Source organism: Papaver somniferum, chromosome 5 (genome assembly GCF_003573695.1).
Source record: "Papaver somniferum cultivar HN1 chromosome 5, ASM357369v1, whole genome shotgun sequence".
Lineage (NCBI taxonomy): Eukaryota > Viridiplantae > Streptophyta > Magnoliopsida > Ranunculales > Papaveraceae > Papaver > Papaver somniferum.
In genome coordinates this window covers 98488482-98512067 of record NC_039362.1, presented here as the reverse complement: position 1 = coordinate 98512067, position 23586 = coordinate 98488482, and the positions used below count along the sequence as shown (strand labels likewise).

General features: G+C 37.7%; 2 protein-coding genes across 2 annotated transcripts; both read right to left on the bottom strand.

Moving 5' to 3' along the window:
• Nucleotides 1–19207: 19207 nt before the first annotated feature.
• Nucleotides 19208–20518, bottom strand: LOC113279377 (protein FAR1-RELATED SEQUENCE 5-like). The gene has a single exon (XM_026528071.1). It carries the CDS (start codon nt 20516–20518, stop codon nt 19208–19210), a length of 1311 nt encoding a protein of 436 aa, XP_026383856.1.
• A 1810-nt stretch (nt 20519–22328) lies between these two features.
• LOC113279376 (protein FAR1-RELATED SEQUENCE 5-like) lies at nt 22329–22772 on the bottom strand. The gene has a single exon (XM_026528070.1). The coding sequence runs from the start codon at nt 22770–22772 to the stop codon at nt 22329–22331; it is 444 nt and encodes a 147-aa protein (XP_026383855.1).
• Nucleotides 22773–23586: the final 814 nt, after the last annotated feature.

Sequence of the window (23586 nt, the reverse complement as noted above, 5' to 3'; positions counted from 1 at the left end):
AAATTTCCACAAGAGACATTTCATGACCAAAAGAAAAATACATACCAACTTAATTTAGATGCAATCTAATAGCCGAAGCTAACAACATTCATCAAGGAGTTTTAAGATACAAGATAACCCCTATAAAATTCCACAGTCGCACTCCCCGCAAGATATTACCATTAAGCACAAGTTCAAAAGAACTCTCCCCCATTTGATGTCATTCCCAAAAGAACAACAAGGGCGACCTTAATTTCAAAAGAAAAGAAGGATTTTTATTGGACACCAAAAACCATAGGAATGATTTTCTATATCCAAAGCTCAACCAAATTAACCACAAGTAAACCCATGATTAATTCAATTGGAATACGCAACTAAGTCAAACCACAAAAGTGATCAATCTAATTGAAAGTGCTCAACATAAGTAAACTCACAGAGCTACGACTAAGTCAATCACACGGGGATGACTAACTTACCCATTCAAATACTCAACATAAGGAAAACCTTACGGAATATATGACCACATTAACCAAAGAACATGATAGTGTAGCCTTTCATATACTCAATACAAGAACTTGTGGAATATATGAAAACTCAACTAGATTAATTACAAGTGAACCAATAATTAATCTAATTGGAATACAAACAACCAAACTAATCACCGAAGTAATTAATTTAATTATTTTGGGCTCAACATAAGAGAACTTATGGAACCCCGACTAAGTTCATCATAGAGTATGACAACCTTAACCGTACATGTACTCAACATAAGAAAGAAGACTTATGGAGTACTAACTAAATAACCAAACTAGTTGATTAATTTAGTTCCTAATGCTCGACATATAGTATCTTATGGAACAACCAACAAGTCAATAAGAATAATCGACTTAGTTGTAAGGTGCTCAACGTAAGACACACAATGGAGCCTTCACGGTAAAACATAATAAAATGGATCAGTGAAGATCAATACCGTGGATAACATACAAGGATCTATTATATTTTCCATCATAACGACATAATAGACTTTATCCTTGTTGAACAAAAGATTTTATCCTATTTTCCATCAAATACATGATTGCATAGGCATAACTTTTGTATATGTCAAAAGCCCATTCGTCCTTTCATCAATATGAATACCGATTCATGAACGACTTTACTTTTGACTGTAATATGAGACCTTCAAATTCACGGACGTAAACAATACATATCCCATAAAAATATTGCAATATCACAAACCATTAAAATACTGCAATAAACATCATCCTCCAAATATATTTAGAATTTAATAACCAATAAACCTAAAAAATAACATAAGAAGATGAAAACAAAAATAGGTTTGTGTAGTCACAATCATCGCTATTCAAAGCACTAGTTATTCTTCCAACTAATCCAAAAAGAAGACATCCTAGGCATATAAACCAAAACAAAGACGATCAAACTAAATCTTGTCTGCAACCAAGGATTGAACATGAAAGAGTTCTTTAGTTTCCCTCCTTAGTTCGCCTTTTAGGTAATCAAGGTTCCGTGCTGCGATACCAAGTTGTTCGCGTATGACCTTAAAGTATTCAAGAAGATTTCCTATCAGTTGTGAAGAAATCTGAACTGGCAGTTTGTCTTCGTTTTCATGGTCAAGAGCATGAAAGCACGAGATATTAATAGAACAAAGCTCAACATCATTAAACTTGTTGCTTCCCTCCATTGTGTACTGAAAAGACTTTAGAAAATCTTTTTGCACTTCTGGAACACTTTATAAAAATATGGAATTCTATTAAACCCTAGGAAACAAGACGTTCGTGAGGGTTGGTGCGTGTACTAGATAGACGGGCCTATGAAATACCAAAGAATCCCAAAGAGAAAGAGAAATAGATGTTGAGGAGTAAACGGAATAAGTAACATTTAATACAGTACAATCCTGACAGTTTTTCTCAAGATGAAAATCCTGAGAATCATGAGCATCCCTTTTTAACAAATCATCATAAAAAAGGATGCAATCATGAACATGTCAGGGCGTAATAAGATGAGCATGTTGCTCATCATTATTCACTTTTTCTTTTTCCTTATCGGTATTTAGCAAACTACCTGGTTTAATTGAAGAAGCATTATCAAGAGAAGACTTAGAAGTACATGGGTTAACAACATTCCATGTTTTCTTGATATTTCGTCTTAGTTTGTTTATGTGAATCTTCATATCAGAGACTCGATTGTTGACATGTAAGAAGTCTGAATTGGAAGTCTTGGATTCACAGTCCTTTTTGAGAGAATTAGAGGAACCTGACCTTTTCTTCCTTCTGTTCCTTTTTCTCTTTTCAGACTGATTTAACAGATTCGTTAGACTTTTGCCATTCTTTTTTCTTACTTTGTAGAAATCCTTCGAAGGAACATGGCAAGGATCAACTTTATCACACTTCATCCCTTGATAGAGAAAGTCCTTGATTCTGCCAATCTGTGATACATGTTTAACAACTTCTTTAGAGATCCATGTAAGAATGTTACGAAGTTTTTCATTCCTTTTCCGAAGACGACACCTTTGCCCAGAATGTCCTTTGTTCCCGCAGAAATAGCAATGAAAGGATTTATATTCAGTGGTTCTCTTACTAGCAGACTTTGTTGGAGTAGAATCCTTGTTCTTGCAAGCTGACACGGGTCTTTCACATGAAGAATTATTAACGGCTCTAACAAAGTTGATCTTACCTGTTCTTGGAATGTCTATACCTTTATAGTCCAAACCACGTGTATCACGATGTTCTTTACATGCTCCAAGCATAGATGATAGCTTTGTAGAGCTAGTGTTGAATCTCTTCAGATCTTCCTCCAGAGACTTTACCTTCTCAAGCGCAGCCGCAAGTTCAGTTTTCAAGGATTTTTCTTTGGTAAGAAACTGATGTTCTTTGTCCTTGAACCATTTACGCTGAGATTCATATCTTGTTTCAGTTTCGTCAAGCCTTTCTTTAACGCATCGAGGTTACGAAGAAGATTATCGCATTCAGTTTTTTTTGAGAGAACCTCTTCTTCATGATATTTAACGGTAGATTGTAGTAGTTTGTATCCACCATCATAACCCTTGAAGAGTTTTCTCAATTTTCTGTTTTCTTGACAGAGAGGACCCATGAATTTTCTCAGGGAAGCAGTTGTCTTTGTTTCTTTTAATTCACGATTAAACAACATGATGTATTGATAAACTTCCTCATCAAAGCTCTGTTCTTCTTCTGAATCACTGTCATCTGAAAGATCATCCAACTGTTTATCAAGAGATTTTTTCCAGTTGAATGCAGATTCGGCAGAAGGAGACGAGGAGGAGTTTTTCTCAAAGGTTTTAGATCTCTGAAGCTTATCTAAATAACCCTGAACTGATGTTGCGTTATCAGATATAATACTCTTGTCCATAGAGTCAGATCGCTACAAACACAGACTGATGAGGTCTTAAACGTGTTTTCCTGCTCTGATACCAATTGAAAAAGCGGGGGTCTAACAACACCACCCAATATTTCGCTTAGCAATTTGTATGGACTAACTACGAAATAATTTTCTAGAGAATCAACTAGACAGTCAGGCTCAATCTAGATAAAAGTATCTCAAGGAGTTAATATCTCTCTCTTGATTTAATTTTTACTCAAGCTAAAAACAATAGCGAGTCTTTATCAAATACAAGGAATACTTGGACGGTACCAAAGACCAATGTCCAAGGATCAATCAATATCAATCAACAACCAAAGGTTGGATCTCCAATTGATGATCACGAACGCACAACCTGTATTATTTCAATTATATAAAATATAATGCGGAAAAGAAATAACACAGACACCAGAAATTTTGTTAACGAGGAAACCGCAAATGCAGAAAAACCCCGGGACCTAGTCCAGATTTAATACACACTGTATTAAGCCTCTACAGACACTAGCCTACTGCAAACTAACTTCGGACTGGACTATAGTTGAACCCCAATCAGTCTCCCACCGATCCAAGGTACAATTGTACTCCTACGCCTATGATCCCACCAGGATACTGCCCAATTGATTCCCTTAGCTGATCTCACCCACAACAAGGAGTTGTTGTAACCCAAAATCACAGACTTGATAATAAACAGATCTGTCTCACACAGAAAAGTCTATCAAAGGATAAATATGTCTCCCACAGATAAATCCTAGGTTTTGTTACGTATTTTGATATAAAATCAAGGTGAACATGAACCAATTGATAATCAGGTCTTATATTCCCGAAGAACAACCTAGATTAATCAATCACATCTCTACAATCCTTCCTGACTACACAAGCGGATTGTCGAGGAATCACAAACAGTGAGACGAAGATATTTGTGACTTCTTTATCTTGCCTATCGGAGAACTCTCACGATATCAAGCCAATCAATCGATTGTACTCGTACGATAGAAGATGCAAGATCATATCACACAACTACGATAAAGTAGTATCGGTCTGGCTTCACAATCCCAATGAAGTCTTTAAGTCGTTAACCTGATTTTAGAGAAGAAAATCAAAGGTTAATGGAGATTGACTCTAGCGGACGCACCAGTAGCACACAGACGTGTGGGAATTAGTTTTGCACAATGCTAGATGTCTCCTTTATATATCCTTCAAATCAGGGTTTTGCCTTAGTTACAAAGCAATCCTTATTCACCGTTAGATGAAAACCTGCTTTAGATTCAAGCTAATATTTCTCAACCGTTAGATCAAAAACTTATCTTGTCACACACACTTGGGTAGATGTTTACTGGGTTCATGAAAACCATGCCCAAACATGTACGTGTATGTTGGTTCAACATAGTAACCCAAAAGGTTAACCATATGAGCATTTCATATTAACCTTGTTCTTCTTCACCTTAACTAGTTCAATTGACTCAAATGAACTAGTTAAAGAGTTGCTCAATTTCTATGAGATCTTATGTAATTACACAAGACACAATTGAAACAAAGATGATTCGATTCGATTGAATCGACTCATGAACATTATAGCCAAGGTTTGCATAAAGCATTCCTTTGTAATTTAATGTTTCATGTTCAGAGCACATCTTTAGATCATAACCTCTTAAGATGACAAACAAGTTCGCGGACTTAAGTTAATCGGTTGAGTTTTCCAAACTCGGCAGAAATTATCGGAAAGAGAACTTCCGCCAATTCGCGGACTGGGTTCGCGACTGAGTTCGCAGACTTAGCATACAAACGAGTTTTGGAAAATCCAGCAGAAATTCTCGGTCGAGAACTTCCGACAGTTCTTGGACTGAGTCTGCGGACTAGGTTCGCGGACTTGGCAAGCCAATTCCACAATCCTCCCGATTTCTCTTGATCAACAAAGTTCGAAAACTTCAATTCAAGGAATACATGGTTATGTAATCTAAACTCTCATTTCAATCATTGAGACATTCTCAGAGGACGCTATGTAGACGTTATTCACAGACCGATTCACGTCAGAGCAATTCTCAAAGTGATTGAAACTTTTCATGACTTTCGTCACTAGGTGAAGATAAAATTGATCAAAGCGAAACGCTTTACCAACACACGATTTTGAGATAAAAGATAAGCAATGAATGCTCATCTCGAAATGTCAAATGTGTATGATCTAGTCTATATAGCATACGACTTTTGTCTCATAAGAAGTAGGAGATAGAAGAGATAGACTTTTGATTGATAGATAAGTTCAAGTCTCCACATACCTTTTTGTTGATGAAGTTCCACGGTTCCTTGTATATATCTTCGTCGTTGTATGATGAATCGCCATGAAGTCCTTGAGCTCAACTACACTTTTCTATCCTAGTCCGAAACTTAGTTATGTAGGCTAGAAATCAAGACTTATAGTTTTGATCACTAACATTGACAAACATGCTTGAGATAGCAACGCATGCGAGGTTGACCGAGCTATGCTCTAACAACAGGAATCCACATAAATGCTCCAACATAGACTGTACGGTTTTGTGGATGGAGTCCCCAGAAATCACGCAACTCCTGACAAGAAGAGGATTTATGCGTACGCCTTCATTCCCTAATTGAAGTTCTCCCGCTTCCACTTTCTCCTGGAAAATGCGATTCAACTTGTTGCAGTCACTAGTTGGGTGATTGACGAACCTATGGTAACGACAATATTTGGGATTTTCCATTTTTTCATCGGTTGGTGGTCGCCTGAGAGGGGGTAGCCTGATTGCAACATCATGAATCCGTGCTTCCAAGAGTTCTATGACTTCATTCATTGGAAAGGGGAAATCTGGGGAAGCATCTCAGTTTCTTGCATATGATCTTTAGCTGCGGCTTTCCGGGATGGAGTTGTCTACGCTGGTGTTGCACGCTTGGATTTTTGTTCCGCTGCTGGAGCCTTCCTTTTTCCTCCTTCGCCCACCACACTCACAGAAGGACTGGTGTTATATTGCTTGTTGATGAGACGACTGCTCCCTCGACTCTCACGCGCGTCTTCATTTTTGACGAGTCTGGTTCTTTCCAACAATGCTGGTATTGTTGTGGCCGAACGTTTAACAACTTCATGGAGTTCGGAAAATGTCTGGAAACGCAGGTTCTCTAACAAAGAGCGATATATGGGCACCATCCCATTAATGCACGACTCCACCAACTGGTGCTCAGTGACATTCGGATCGTGGCAATCCAACGCTTGAATCCTGAATCTTTTAACAAAATCATTCGGATGCTCATTATTTCGTTGAAACATTCTCCCTAAGTCTGAAAAGGTAATCTGTTCAAACACGAAGAAATACGTCTTGTAGAAGGCCGTGACCATCTCACACCAGTTGGGTATGATGTTTGGTGCGATGTTGTTATACCAGGTGTATGCTCTTCCGATAAGTGACTTTAAAAATTCTTTCAGGAAGAGTACATGATTATATTCATGTTCTCCCAAGGATTCCAGAAATCGAGAAATGTGTTCATGGGCGTTACAAGTACCATCATAGAGGGAGAACTGACGAGAGGTGTATCCTCTCGGAAGAGGAATCCACTGCACGTCATGAGGATACGGTGGTTGATGCTGGTGCATATCCATTGAATTTCCTTGCCTCGATTCTGAAGGAGTCGCTCCAGGTCTTCACGTGTGACAAAGTTGGATGGCTAGTTTCTTTCCCACGGGCATTCAGGAGCAACACGGGCTTCTTCATCTACATAAGCATGCGCTGCTGAAGTGCCTGCTCCGGGCGTGTTAAACGTGCTCCTTGTCGGCTCCAGGGGATGCCGTGACTCTTGCGGCAATCGCTCTATTAATGTTTTGAGAAAAGCGAGTACCTCTTTATGGGTTGTATCCATGTCCGTATGAAACCTAGCGAGAACTTCCTGCTTTTCCATCAAATCCAAAATGGTAATAGGGGGTTGTCCTCCTCTGGTTCCTCCAACCCCACGTCCTGATGGAGGAATGACAGTTGCTCTGGTGACGGCCGGAGGCGTTACACTTGAACAAATGCTGGGGTTTGCAGCCACTCTAGCTCTGGTAATAGGAGGTGTCACACCCAATGGAATATCTCATGCTCCGCTGGTGTTGGTGGTAGATGACGTGATTCCACGAGATGCATTTATCGTATTGACAGATTGTACGGTAACGCCACTGACAGGGACATCAACGCCGAGAGTATTTTCATCGCTAGTCCCGTCGGAATTGGTTGTCGATCCAGACCTAAGATCCACCATTTCGAAATCAGTAAAATTGAATTGGGTATTGAAGGAATTGACTTCACAAACGAGAGATTAATCTCCGACTGTGGTCGCCAGTTTTTTATGGGTGAAAACTGTTTCTGCTGGTTTTGGTAAATTTGGGTGTGTGTGGATGAGAAACGAATATAAACCCTAAAAAAATGCACTGCACGAGAGTACTTTAGATTCGAGAGATCAATCTGTAAAATTCTGTCCTAAACCAAGAAATGGCCGTTCGAGACTTGCTTCAGTCACAAAGTGAAGGAGATGGGGTTGATCTTAGGGAGGGAAGCGAAGAAGGTGTTGAGATTGTGAAGGTGTTGGTTGTTTATGACTTGTATCAGAATGTTGAACTGGCTTGCACAATGTAAACTATCAGTTCTGGGTGTTTTCTGAATACGGTGTTAACAATAACTTGGTTTTCTGTGTTGTTTGAAAATAGGTCGAAGAACCTATTTATACAAGTCATTTGAGCGCAATCCTCATCTCGTGGGAAGTGGAGGAAGTTAAGTGATGGAGTAGTGGGGTCGTGTAGGTATGGTGATTGTCACACGATCACTCCTTTGTACACTTCCCCTCATCACCGTTAACTGTCCATCTTTTTCTGACACGTTCTCGTAATGGGCGCGTTGCACACCGCACGTAGTAAACCTCCAGACCAATACCCCAGTAAGTATCCCCTAATTTGTGACATGTTTGATGTCTCGAATGAGTGGGTCAAGTCGTGGGACCTGCCGCAGAAAATAGCATACTGTGCTATTAGGTTAAATAACTAAGTTATTTATGCAATTGATATTCATAAAATATCGTACATGCTCGATGCATGTGGTGCATCGCTTTTAAGCAAGCATCTCAAAACAATCGATATGCATGAAGCATCGTTGTTTTAAAGCTTGATTGGATAAGTCGCGGATTGAGTGTCTTAAAATGGCAGCATGCCAGACTAACTTTGGGTGATCGTTTGAAGGCTGTGTAAACAAGCCATCACTTGGTCGATCACTCTATGTGGAAGAGAGGTGGCTGGTGGTTATCATGCTGCTTTGCAGGTTCGGTGGAAATAAATCTACATCATCCAATTAGGCATGCAAAGTTGGATGGAGAAGATGATTTACGGCAGTTCTGCATTGCCGTTGATGAAATTTAGGGTTTAGGGACTGTGCACCGTCCCTACTTTGGCCAACTGAATCCAAGCACTGAGTGCTAATCCACACGGGCCGATCGAGCATGCATGGAGGCAGGATGCCGGCGTGCATGTCTACACCTCTTGGTTCATCAAAAATCAAATATAGGCCATTCAACTCGACCGGCGAAGATGAGTGGTCACGATCAATTTGCGACAGAAATACATTGCCGCAAAGCACAAATTAAGGTTTGAAGGCCATGTGACCTATCACTTTCGTTTCGACGCATCTGGCCCTGGTTTGCACAGGCCGGCCGGTCACATGTAAAGGTGGGCCAATGGTGGAAATGTTAAAACCTTTGGGACCACTTGAATCTATATCTACACCATCCGTTTAGGATGACAAAGATGGATGGTCGTGATCAATTTATGACAGAAGCATGTTGTCGTAAACCCTAATTAGGGTTTTGAGATAGCCACATCCACGCGAGTTTGACCAAGCGGTTTGGCATGCTGTTGGCTTTCCTTGGGGGAATCGATCACGTGGGGACAATACTGGGTTGGCGGTGAACATATGTGCACCTTCCTGATGGTCCAAAATGCAATCTATGCCATCCAAATAGGCTGGCTAAGTTGGATGGTTGTGATCGATTTAAGATGCTAGTGTACTTCCGCGACCCAAATTAGGGCTTAGAAGCATCACGCCTTCCATGTTTCTGGCAATCGATTCATCATCCTATGGCCTTGTCGTGGGCAAGCCGTTCGAGTGAGGGGAAAGTGGGGCCGCCAGTGTACATGCCAGCGCTTCCCTGATCATTCATAGAGCAGTCTAAGTCGTCCAACCAAGCTGGAAAAGTTGGACGGATATGATATTTTTTAAGACTGTTATGGACAGTCCATGTCCGTTCGAATTCTTTTTTCCAAGCAACTCGACCACCCTACTTGGGGTTGGCGTTTGACGGTGCTGGGAGATGTTTGGGAAATGTCTGATTGGTCGGAACACTAGTGGGCACGCCGACGGTCATCGTGATGGTTGCCCATTCCTGCCAGGATTTGGCTAGGCTTGTTAAATTGCGCGGCCACATTCTGAGACTGATATGGACAGTCTAGATTTCCCTTAAGGAATTTAAGCATGCTTGATCGAGCTAACCTTAATCAAAAGTGTATAGATGCAAGATTCTCTTTGTTAGAGAGTGATGTAGCATGTGTGAGTATTTCATGCATATATCAATATTGGCACTTAGGGAGATTCATGCTACTCTGCTGAGAGTGAACACTTAATCGTCATGTCATGTCAATGATGAGAGTTCGGCTGAGAACATAGCACAGAAAATACTAGGCAAATCATGCATTAATTAGTAACGCTAATAGAATTCACATAATATTTGGGATTGTTGTTGCACGCACCATTCTGAGTGTATGTTGAATTGCTTCAAATAAAGCGAAGAGGTTTTATGCACTCATCACTTCTTAAACGGCTTTTCCCTTTGCAGGGTGATAGCGCATTAAACACTGGTTTTACAATTTTAGCCCTGAACTAAAATCTACCATCAACAAACGTAGATGGTTTTGATGTTGACTAAGGTGAACCTATCTGAAGGCCACTTCCAAGATGAACCTATCCTAATGGACTGAGATACTGGTCTGACTAATATCAATGCAACTGGAAAATACAAGGGAACCAGTGATCGATAATCCTAATTCTAGATCAACTCAACTGGCATATACAAGGGAACCAGCGGTCGATTTTATTGAATAATGACAAACTTTTCATATTTTTTTATTCATTTTTTTTACTGCATGATTTGATCTTTTGGATCCAAGCGCATGCTTCTTGTCAAAAAATTACATGATAGTTCCCATGGATCCTGCGTTCCACGCTTGTTTAGGCGACGAAGACAGGGAAAACACACACATATTGCTATCCAAGTTTTAATTTTTTTTTTTTTTTTGAGAATTATTCCGCTTGGTCTGATTGGTCTGTTTTTTTTTAGTAACTCAATCACTCTATTTCACCCTAGCAGTGGAAACAACTCGATGTGTGGGCCCCCACAAAATCACTTAGAGAAACATATTTTAAAAAGAAAATCAAATAAAAAAAGAAGGTGAAAAGGACTCAACGAGATATGGCGAAACTACCATGTTATTCCTAACACCTGAGTTTTGTGCTTTTATGAATAAACTCTATTTAGATGTTTCCATCTACTCAGATTGGTTCCTCAACTCCTACAACCAAGATGCTTCCATCCACTTAGATTGGTAAGTGCCATCCTTAATAAGCATAAATTTCTAGGCTCTGGAGTTTAATAATGCAACTAAAAAGTTTCTCCCATACCCCTAAACTTAAATCTAACATTGTCCTCAATGTTCTAAAGATAAAATTAAAAGCATGAACAAGGAGAAACTGTTACCACTTGAAGCAAAAGAGTTAAGGAAAGATATTACCTCGTTGCATGAGCATGGGTTACCTCCCAAGAAGTGCTAAGTTTAAAGTCTTCAGCAGACATCAGAAGAATTAGTCACCACATAAAATCATAAAGTAGTAGTTGGAACAACTGTGGGTCATCAAATAGAAGAAAAATGCAGCATACCAAGAAAGTGAACCAACCAACTACATCCTTATCAAGTTTTCTATTTAAGACAACTATATCTAGTTGTGGTTCGGGTTCAGGCTCAACGAAAGGGTCTGGATAAAATATTTTCATGGGCCAGGTTTCCTCATTGGTAGGATCCGGAGGATCAGGTTGCAGAGTCTGGAAAAACTTGAATAAGAACTTAGAAGCACATAATAATAACCTGAATAATTGAGGATCCTCCAAGTCAATTAGATTTGACTCACACAGTTGACCATAATGGTGGTCATTCTTAAGTAAATGTATCGACGATTCTAATTTCCTAAAATAATTAGGTTTAGTTCTAAAAACTATATAATGACACATTTCAAATTGAGATACTCCCACATTTGGTAAATAAAATTTTGGTGGGACAACAAAATCAATAATGGTATCATGGACCGGATTATCCACATCAACCAGAGGATGGGTTTCTATCAACTGAGCTTCTTTTTGGACATAATTAGGTTCAAGAGAACGTGCATGAAGATAGTCTCTTAAGATGGTAGAGGCACATATGTTAAGTCCAAAATTAGGGACCTTTGTAAGAGTCAAAGGTAGGCTACGGGGAGAATGATATTCACCCCCAAACTTAGAGTTCTCAATGTCCTTGGACGAACTAGTCACAATTTCCTTAATTTCTAAATCATCAGATTTAGGAAAATGGTCTTTTATTTCTTCTAAGTTGTAATCATGTGGTTCTACATTTTTATAATCCTCAACAGGGACTATAGTTTCCGAATCGCTAGACTCTAAAATATTGGTCAAAGGATAAACTCTTTTCTCTAAGCCATCCTCGGCTTCATAATCACAATGATATACTACACCGTCTAAAATAATAGTATTTCTAAACAAATCCTTTCCCACTTGAATGGGTGAATAATCAATAATATTATTAGGATTTGAACTAGAAACACCATTATCATCATAAGGCTCAATTGGTGTAACAATTTCCTCGTCACTATGACTGTATATTTCAAATTCTTCATCGACACTATCCTCATCATCATAAAAATACGAGGATGGTTGAACCTTGTCTAAACATGCAGTGTTTTCAGATCTAACCTCATCCTCTAAATTAGGTGAATAATTAGACGTATTATCAAGGGTAAGATTGGAAACACTATTTTGGAATTCAAGTTCATTATGAGCAATATCCTTAGGTGTATATTGTTCCACATACTTATTACCAGTCTCACACATTCTATCCAGGATTATTCGAGATTGACGCGCAGATTCACGTGTGGTTTCATTGAACTTCTTAAGTAATTCCTCTAAAGAAAGGCTTGAATATTCATCACTACGTGATATACCAGTCACTTGTTGAAACCGTTTAAGTGCATCTTCTAAGGAGTGAGTTTTATATTCATCAGGAACTGGTGGAAATTGTTTGATTAAATCCTATAAAAATGGAGAACTCTCATTTTTTTCATTATAATATTGTTCATTCGCTCGTTCATATGATTGGTGGACGTGCGAATAGTAATTGGGATCACCATGGTATAAACCATAATCCTCAGAAAGTCGGTAGTGGTCCCAAGTACTATCCACACTACGGGAATAGTACGGATATTGTCCATTTAGATACTCAGTTGAATAATCATGATATTGGTCTTTATAATACCAGCTCGACATTTTTTTTTTGTGTGCACGTGCAAATGCAGGGTCGACTAAAATTGGTAGGCTTAGGTTACCTTAAGCTGAATATACCTACAGACAGAGACTGGTCAATGGTACTGGGCTAAGGTTTGTGGAGTTTCGGCTGGTAACTCCCATAAGGCCCAAGGCAGGGGTTCAGTGTACTTTTCCACGGGTTTTCCTAAAATTGGTTGTCTGGCGATGCAATTGATGTGTGCAACGTGTTTTTTTTTAATAATAATATATTAATATATCCAATCTAAAAAATTAACAAGATTGACAAACAACTTTGGTTGGTAACCTAGCACAATCTGGGCACCAACCCCTTTTTGAATAGCAATCCCTAATCTATGAAAATAAAACTACCAAAACCATTATTAGCATCGTTGCTAATTAAACAATTCTTCAAACGCTTGAAAAAACACAAAGTATCTTCACCGAGTTCCCCTAAGGTAGAGAAGGCTAGAACACCCAGACCATAACCATGTGAAACACACTTGTCCAAGTACTTAGTGCGTTTACGTGAAACATCACTAGAAATAGCTTTACCTGGGACAGATGAGTGAATACCTTCACCAGTAAAGGGTGAGACACCTGTGACATCCATATAAACATCTTTACCATTTTCCCAATTAAGAACAAGGATATCAACAGGCCTTAGGTCTTTGTCATCATCCGACAAAAGCCCAAGAGAAACTTCCTTACGCGCAAGCACATTAGCTTTGTAACAAATATCAACGATTACATCACGTACATGGTCATGTCGGAACTTAATTCCCGCATCCTTAGCAAAATGAAGCGCATGATCCCCAAACATATCCATAGGTTTGTTACAACTTGAGCATAGACCATTCTCAACAAACAGCGGGATACCAAGTCGATGGAAAAGAACAACTCTGAATTGTCTTGGTCCAAGACATTGATTAATCCCACTAATTGGTACAACCAACAAATAATCCTGTGCATGCTTAATACGGTTGCATTGCCACAAAATGGAGTCTCTTGCAGACATAGAAAATTGGTCTGGGATTCGCTTCTTAACCGCATCAAAATAAGTGACTGCCAGGGAGTGCATGGAAGGGGGGAAGTATCATCGACACAATAAGAAGAAGGTAATCCACATACCTGAATAAAATTCTGAAGATCCAACTGATAGGCGGAACCTTTGTCTGTTGGGAATAAGCTACCAAGGATCACCTTTTGCACCGAAGCAGTCTGTCTTTGTGAAGCAAGATAACAGTAGGTGCGGGTGTCTGCCATGGTATAAAGGCCAAGGCCACCATCTTTGATAGGCAAGGTGGCTAATCTCTGCTGTAAAGGACCAAAACCCGCGCCATCACCAGTGACAAGGAGTCTCAGATACTTGAGCAAATGATCATCGAATAGATCAATGGCTTGTTGAAGGGCAGCACGATTTGTAGTTCGCATTGAAAAATATAATCTTGACACACCAGTACAATTACGAAGCAACAACATCTCACTTTGAGGGTCCCTGAGTTTTTTAATAGCGGATATAAGTTGAACAGTCTTGTTCACCCTGCTCAACATCATATCACTAATAAAGTTCAAATCAAAACTCACAGGTCCACCCAAAAGTTTAACCCCAGTAGACGGCCTACCAATATCTGAAGGGAAGACACCATCAACAATACCTCTCGGATCAATGGAAGGCCAAAAGACCTCCGTCTTCTTTATATTTAGGTGTAAACCCCTACCTGACCCTTCAGTTTCTATTATGCACAAGGCCTTGGCCACCTCAAGTGTATCACCAACAATTGTGCCATCGTCGAGGTACCAGGCGTGTAAATCGAGTTTACAGCTGGAAGCAATAATCTTCACTAAGGGGTGAAGTGTCAAGGAAAACAACAAGGGACCGAGAGTGTCACCTTGCTGAACTCCAAGTGCAGATGACAAAATATATTGGTCATAGTAAAGTTTAGCAGGTCGTTTGTAACAAAATTCCACCAGCGAGAAATACGTGGACAGTGAAGACGAACCTCCTTGATGAGTTGAGATCTGCTCACCATGTTGAACGCATTTAAATAAAGAAAATAATAAATACAATAAAATATTTACAAATAAAAAAAAACCTAATCTAATTACGTACAAATTAAAAAAAAAAAATCTATAAAAAACAAAATCAGAATATTTTCAAAAAATAAAAATATTTACAAAAGGGAACAAAAATAAGATCTTGGATACTTACCTGTTTGGCTGCTTATCCACTTTCCACTTTTAATTTCAAGAAAAATCTGCACACCAAAAATATAAGAAAAATGCCCAAACACGTAAAATAGGAAAAAAACTAATAAAAAAATAGTAGTAAAACTAAAAAAATAATCTAAAACCTAATCTATATACAGTCCGCGTCGGCGGCGCCAAAAACTGATGTAGTTTTAACAGTGGTAAGAAAAGATTCGATTCTCGGATAAAAAAAACGCAATTCTTAATGGCGTTTTTTTAGCGTCAATCTTATTTGTGTTTAGCGTTATTCTTATTGGCGTTTAGATGGATTCCACGAATCCTTCCACCAAACCATGGACCCTCCTTGGATTTTTTGTGGAAAGCCCCAACTTGAAAGCCATTAGACTTGACATTTCATGATTTTTCCACACTTGGAATAGGTTGGATTCCACCATAAGACTTGCTCTTACACTACTAAAACTTCAAATAAAATCAAAGTATTTAAACTTGGGTTTTTTACAAATGCCAGACAAATAATGGAGACAAATAATGAAACAACTATGCTAAAAATATATGAAACTTTTAATCGAATGTATGTGCTTGATACTGCAACAATCAAAGTTCTCTGACATCCCCCATCTTCTGCATAATAGTTGGATAAAACCAAATCGTTAGTGGTGATAACACAAGTTCATTTCTGCGATAGTAGGTAGTTAGCATGGTATATTCACAAAAAAAAAAAAAAAAAAAAAAAATTGGTATATTCTCTTACATGACTTGTTATTGTTTGCTTGTTGGATTTTCCGTTTTTCTTCGCAATTTGTTTGATCGTGTTCAGGGAGAGTGCAAAACCCGCACCTGCGTTTCTTTTGTGGTGGCATTTCAATCGAGCTCATTATACGCCCAGTGCTACTCACATTATTATTCTCCTTTTCATTTCTAGGCGGCCTACCTTTAGTTACTACTACCACAGGATTTAGAATTATGTGATGTTTCTTCAACAACGTTTGGAGCTTCCACCTGGTCATCCTCGAGAACATTTTTACTCTTTTCTTGCGCTATCCTAGTAGAAATTTCTTCAATTCCTTGTAATGCCATTTTGTACAAGATATCACATTTAGAAGCATCCGACCACAGTTGTGTTGATAGTCGACATAAGTGGGTGAGCCGGAGTGATTCGGCACATCCGTATCTATCCCTTGTGGTAGTTCCGTCTGCACCTCTAAACAAATTAGCTCCTTTTAACCAACGTTTTAAAATAAAATGCGACAGAATTTAATCAACTTCAAGTCTGTTGAAAATCCGTAACACATGCTTGCAAGGCAATCCCATGAACTCAAAATATTGACATGTACATGATGCTTCATATGTGTCAGGCTTCAACTTCACAGTAAATTTAGCAGGACCCTCTTTATCTTTGACCAAATACGTTTTGAATACCTCATCACAGTATATCCCTTCAGACTTGAATGGAATTGAATCTACTAATTGTTCTTGAAACTTGTCAAAGATGTTGCGCGTATAAATGGTGGCTGCATGTTTCAATAGAAGATTTTTTTCAAAGATAACACGATCTTTATGCTCCGAAACATAATCTTCTTTCATTTCTTTTTCAATAATTCTTTTCAGCCCACCTAAAATCCCACAATCAATCCTACGAGTGATGTGGCGGTGAACTGGCTACTTTCAGTTGTTTCTCTTTCTTTCCTGACGTGTTTTATTTTTAATTTCTTTTTTTTTTCTCTTTTTTTCTCCACAGTTTCCTCCTCCTCCATCGACCTTCTCCAAATTCTAAATTTTTTCACATCCTCCCGAGAGAGTAAGCGTTAACTGAGATTACCCATGCTCAGACTCATCTTCTGAAGCACATCGTCTCACTTCACAAAAAAAAGGTACAATCTTTTATCAGATTCCGGATTTGTTTCTATGAATACCAATACTTGATACAATATTATACACTGTTTATGAAAATTGTATTCTAGGATGAAAGACAAATATAAGCTTACATTTGTGAAATTAGAGATTCAGAATGTGTTGATCTTGGGTGTTTGGTTTATAATCAACAGTCGATCCCAATGTAACTTAAATTTGTGAAATTAGGATTTGAAACTTTGGGGATTTCTTATAATTAATTGGGTATATTAATTTGTAAATTACAGGTAAGATGATGGGTGGAGGGAAAAAAATTATTGCTATATGCATGTTTGGTGGTGGATTTTTATTGTTGTATGCAATTTTCGGTATTGAGTAATTTCTTCCACTCAGATTCTGCTTGGTTCTTAATTTTATGATTTCTTTGGTTGATTATTGTACAATAAGTTCTATCACAAGGGACAAGCGAGTAGAATTTTCAACTAGATGTCGAGAGACATAGTGGAATATGGATTTGAAAGTTATTTCTTCTGGTAAGTTTGTTGTTTTGCTTGGATGATAACAATTGATATTCAATTTTAATTTGCACAAACTTATTGATTATTAAGATGTCGTGCACAATTTAGGTTAACTGAATTTTAAGTATGTAGTAGTTAATTATGATATAATACTGATATCGTCGGCATTTGTAGATATGTTAACTAATCAGTCAGTACACTGTACAAAGATGGAAATACAAGAACAATTATCTCTCTCTTTCTTCGTATGTTTTGTTCTTCCATTATGGAAAGAAAATATGTTCACCACTCTAGATTAAACCAGTTAGTAGTTTACAACTGATATACAGGACTGCACTGAAGTTTTCATTTTTGGAATATCATCTTAGTCACACAACTCACAATTGTAAGAACAGTCTTCCTGTGAAAATTACTGCATACTGATTTGACACAAAGTTGGCAGTTCTTTTTTTTTTTTTTTTTGAAGCATAGTTGGCAGTTTTGTTCATGCATATATAATATTTACCTTAGATTCTATACAGATTCACAAAGTTGGAAGTTTTGTTCAGGAGAAGTGCGTGTCTCTAGACTGGAACCAACTCTCAGTCACTCCTCACCAAGGAAAGGGTGAGGCAGACCACAGTCCAGAGAGAGTGAACTATAATGCTTCTCAAGTCACTGTCTGTACTGGTAATATTCCGTCTTCATCTGACTTTTTGATGGTTTCTTAGTCTATTTTATTACACGCATTAAAGATATTTCTCATCTTCCAAGCTTTTTACATTTGGTTTTAGGTTTCGAATGTGCATATCAATGGTTTTGTTTGTCTACTTTAGTTTGGGATAGTTACTTATATTCTATGTTTCCTTGTGTATAACAGAGTCAGGTACTTGCTTTCCAGGCTGGCGAGTCTCTAACGCGGTTACTTAACATCGAAAGCTTGTCTCTAACAGAGGTAAAACATCATGTCCGCTCTTACTCATTTGTCGCTTCACAAACGCCTGACTCCAGTATGAATCTGTGGCGCAATGGTAGCGCATCTGACTCTATCAGAAGGTTGCGTGTTCGGTTCACGTCTGATTCTCTAAACTGTTCAAAATAAGATTACTGCACATTTCATTCTTTCTGTATGCAATTTCTTTATCCATCGTCTTGTAGATTCACGTCGATAAAATTCTGTGTAGATTCACATCCAAATTCTAGACTAACTCTCACTAGTAGAACAACAATAAGATTTAACAATTTTAAATAACTGAAATAGTATCATAAACAGTTAACAATTCAAAATAGGATTGATTCTGGTACCACATTATAAATACCTAATGAAAATTAAAAGAGGTCCGTGATTAAACCCATTGTCAGAAAACATAAAAACGTCAAATTTAAACTGGTCTGTGATTAAACTTATTGTCAGACAACATAAAAACGTCAAATTTCAGATTTTCAAACATAACTAATTTTTCTTTTGAGTAAACCAGCCACTCAAATTTGTTTGCAAAGAAATGGCAGAATCGTCGTATGTAGGTGCGACATTGGGTAAATGTGCACTTCTCCATGATTGAGGTTGGGATAGTTTTAGAAAACGATCTAGCATCTGCTTTAAGCTCCTTTTCTTTTTTGTATCTCAATGCATTATCAAATTTTTCAACAAATTGCTTCAGAGATGTTCTTTAATGAACATACCCGTCGAAAAATGCATTCATACTCTCAGATCGTTGTGTAGTGGACATCCCAGCCCAAAATGTGGTCTTCACAAAACAAGGTACCCATCGATCTTTCTCCCTGTATAGTTTTCTCAACCATTTATTTTGTTTCAAGCTTTCATACTTTTCCAACATTTCACTCCAACGTTCTTCAAATTCAACAGGACACTGTGAATCATAGATAGCTTTTTTCATCCTAGATTTAATCCTTACGTAGTTATCATGCCTCCTTAGATTTTCTGGTATTTTCTTCATTATATGCCACAAACACCATCGATGCTTGGTATCCTTGAAAACTAGCTCAATGGCAATTTTCATAGCACCAGATTGGTCTGTAATTATACCACCTGGAGCAATTCCATTCATACAATCGAGCCACGCTTTGAATAACCAAGCAAAAGTTTCTTTCTCCTCATTAGAAAGCAACCCACAACCAAGTAAAATTGATTGTCCGTGATGATTAACCCCAACAAATGGAGCAAAAGGCATGTCATACTTGTTTGTCAAGTATGTGGTGTCGAAGGTGACAACTTCACCAAATTTTTTGTAAGCTTCTCTACATCTGTTATCATCCCAAAACACATTTTTCAAACGGCCTTCTCCATATATGTCCAGCCTGTAGAAGAAATTTGGATCCTTATTTTGCATGTTTGTAAAGTGATCCAAAAGTGCTGTAGCATCTCCTTCTCCAAGTTCTAAAATTTTTTCTCTAGCAATCATGTTCCTTAGAGTTTTTTCATCATATGGGAGGTTTTCATAGCCACCACCTTCAACCGCTAATGCACCATAGGTCTTACACATCCTGATTCCTGCTTTGTCGTTTAATAAGACTATTTTCTTTGTTGTCGTGATGATTCTTTTGTGGCCTCTCAAATGTCGAGCTTTTGATGGACTGTTCAAATGGTTATGTTGAAGAGAAATAATGCTAATCATCCATTTATCATCTGCACACAATCTCGATGATATTTTGGCTTTGCAACCAGTCCTTTGTGTTGGAGGGAGATTTAACAGAGTGTTTGAAGCTGTAATATTCTTCCCCTCTTTGGAACAAGTATAACTTACATGTACTAGTACTCCATTTTTCTTTTTACATGTTCGTTTCTTAATAGAAAATCCTTTCCTGTATGCATAGTTATTATAAAATTCAAATAATTCATCAGCACTTTCAAACATCATACCAAGTTTCGGCTCTACTATTTGATCATCATGGTTACTATCATCATCCAATACATTGCCAGACTTTTCAGGTTCCTCACTCTCCAATTCGTTTCCATTCATGACTGCATATACGATAAACATAAATTTATGGTCAAGTTAGATTCAAAAATTAAAGCTAACATATACTAAATAACTTGAGTAAGCTATCAACCGTCCACTAAACTTCTTTTTTAATTAATTTAGCTATAGCCACAATGGCAATTCAAAACCAATGATATTTGGATATGAAACCATTTACACTAGTCTTGGTACTATATAGCACAGATTCGACATAACTTGAAGAAATTAAAGAAAACAAGATGCACGACCATTGAATCCCTAATTGAGAGATGCACATGATTTTTACTTAAACATAAGGTTATAATCTTACAAATGCATTAGCGTATGACAAACCTCTGGATACTATTATAAAACTATGGAAGGGACATTGGGAACTAAGATCAGTTAATGCATGCATGTTGAACTATTCAAAATTGAATTCCAAATCCAGTTGCTTTATCTATAGTAACCAAAACCATGAACGTTTCATTGAGGTGTCGTCCCAAAATAATCAAAAACATAGAAAAGATTACTATTGATAATACTTTTTCAAACCCTACATACCATAATTCTATTTTTAAACCCTAATTTTTTTTTTCTTATGATTCGTGAAAAACAAATCATGTTCAATCTTTCGTTAATCTTATAAGAAGTTGGATACAAATTACCTGTTGGTTAGTTGTTCTTCTTCTTTGCTGGTTTCAAGTTATGATATATAGGATGGTGCAGTAACTGAGAGAGAGTTGAGGAATTTTTTTTTTAGTCCTTTTTTCCTGGATTGCCGATTAAAAACAAAAAAAAAAAAGAAAAAAAACACGTCAGAAAGAAAGAGAAAACCAAAAATTAGAAAAAATCATTGTAACATCATCCGTGGGGTTGACCGTGGGATTTGGGGTGGGCTTAAAAGAATTATTGTTTCTTTTTGAACAATTTTAGTTATTGCCTGGTCGTACCTAACCACAAATTCCGTTAGGTTGGTTGTTGGAGAGACAAAATCTTGAAAAAATGAATTTGCTCCTTCATTACGACCTGTTGTATTCATTCCAGCATAAAAAGTATTTTGGTGATATACTGGAACCCACTTTTCACGAATGTCATATAGATCCGTAAGCCACTCATTGTTCTGTAGGCCGTAATCTTTAATCAATGTCTTCCACCTTTTTTCAAATTCGTGTGCTTCATATGTCCAGTGGATGCAAATTTTCAATGTACGTTTAAACTTTGACTTCGAAAAGTATATGTGTGATAGCTTCTCCCCAAATTTTTTTCTTTATGTGCCAAAGACACAAGCGGTGACGCGTATCTGGAAACACTTTCCTAACAGCAAGACCCATCGCAACATCTTGATCAGTAATAATGGAAACAGGATGACGCCCGCCCATCGCTTCAAGCCAAGCCTTAAACAACCAGACTAAAGTCAATTCAGTTTCATCTTGAAGAAGTGCATACCCATATTGTATTGACCCATAATGGTGATTTACTCCGGTAAATGGAACGAAAGGCATTTTGTATTTGTTTGTCCTATAAGTGGTGTCAAAAGTAACCACATCTCCAAAATGTTCATAAGCCTTACGCGATCTGGAATCAACCCAAAAAAAACTAATCGCTCTTCCTTCATCAACAACTTGAAGTTTATGAAAAAAAATTGGATCTTCCATTTGCTTTTTGTGGAAATAGTTAAAAACAGACTGTGCATCACCAACTTCCAAGTTACGACGTCTACCCGAGTACAAATGATTATAGCAATCTCTTTGATCAAATCCGATAGTTGAACCACCAAAAATTGAAGGTACTTTTGCTATTTGAAGATTTTCTCTATTTAATGATTCTGTTAAATCTTTGCAGCTTCTGGCATGTATCGATTTTCCCGTAACCGAATCCGCTTCTCAGGACTAACAAACTTATGGTTGTGTTCATCTATAAATTTTGTTACTCTCCATTTACCAAGGATTTCGCTGTATAGCACCCGCATCTCTGCTTTACACCCACATTGGATGGTATTTGTATTTCTAAGTTTTTTGTTGATTCCCTGTGCTGTATCATTTGTCTTTTGTCCTTCCCGAGAACACACAAAATGATCCGATGTCACTTGATCAACTCTTACACGAGTCTTGTTTGTAGAGCGAATCCGCACGTCGAAACCATTATTTCTTCCGTACTCAATATAACTGTCCCTTGCTTCTTCAAATGAATTAAATGTCATGTGGTAAAATTCTTCGCTTGTGTCACCGAAGTTGTCGTTCTCAGTTTGGGGCTCACCATCGTTGACATCCATGAATGTTCTCTACAGAAGTTGATAAACATATGAGACAATGAAACCAAAAAGTACATCAGTACAACATTACATAACGGAAAAGAAGACATAAGAAAATATACACATGTTCAAGTGGACTAGTGATTATAGTCTGAGATGTCACGAAAGAAAAAACAAGAAACAACTAAGAACCTTGATTTTAAAATTTCTTATAATTCAATTTGTAGTCCAAATCTAGCAACACTGTTAAACAAAATTTGGAATCAAGAGTTCAAGGCTGTAGAAATACTGACAAACAATACATATCATGAAATTGAGAATTTCATGCTTCAAAAAAAGTGATTGAAGAAAAAAACAAAAGAAGTAACTATGACATACCACTTTGAATCAAAATCAAGGTTTCAGGAGAGTAACAAGAAAGATGGTTCTTCGTTTTTCGGCGTATGTTTTAGGTTTATGAGATTGAGAATTTTTCTTCTTACAAGGAAATTTGATACGGCTTCAATTGGCTTCGAGCCGAGTCACTAAGAAATATTATAGCTTTGGGTTAGTATTAGGTCCGTTAGACTAATAGTTAATCCAAGCTTCCAATAAAACGTGGTAGATTAAGTTAAAATGTTAAGTTACAATAACCGGACATTTAAATTCCAAAAAAATATTTATTTAAAGATTATTAAAATTTCTTACATGATTTATCGGTTTCTTCCTTAGTCCTAATAGAGAAAACTAGCTTTCCATTACAAAAACGAAAACAAAACAATCTAAAATTACGGTGGTGTTGGCTCTTCGCCGTGAAAACTGGCTCCCCCTGACCGGCTCTCTCTTCCTCCTTTTT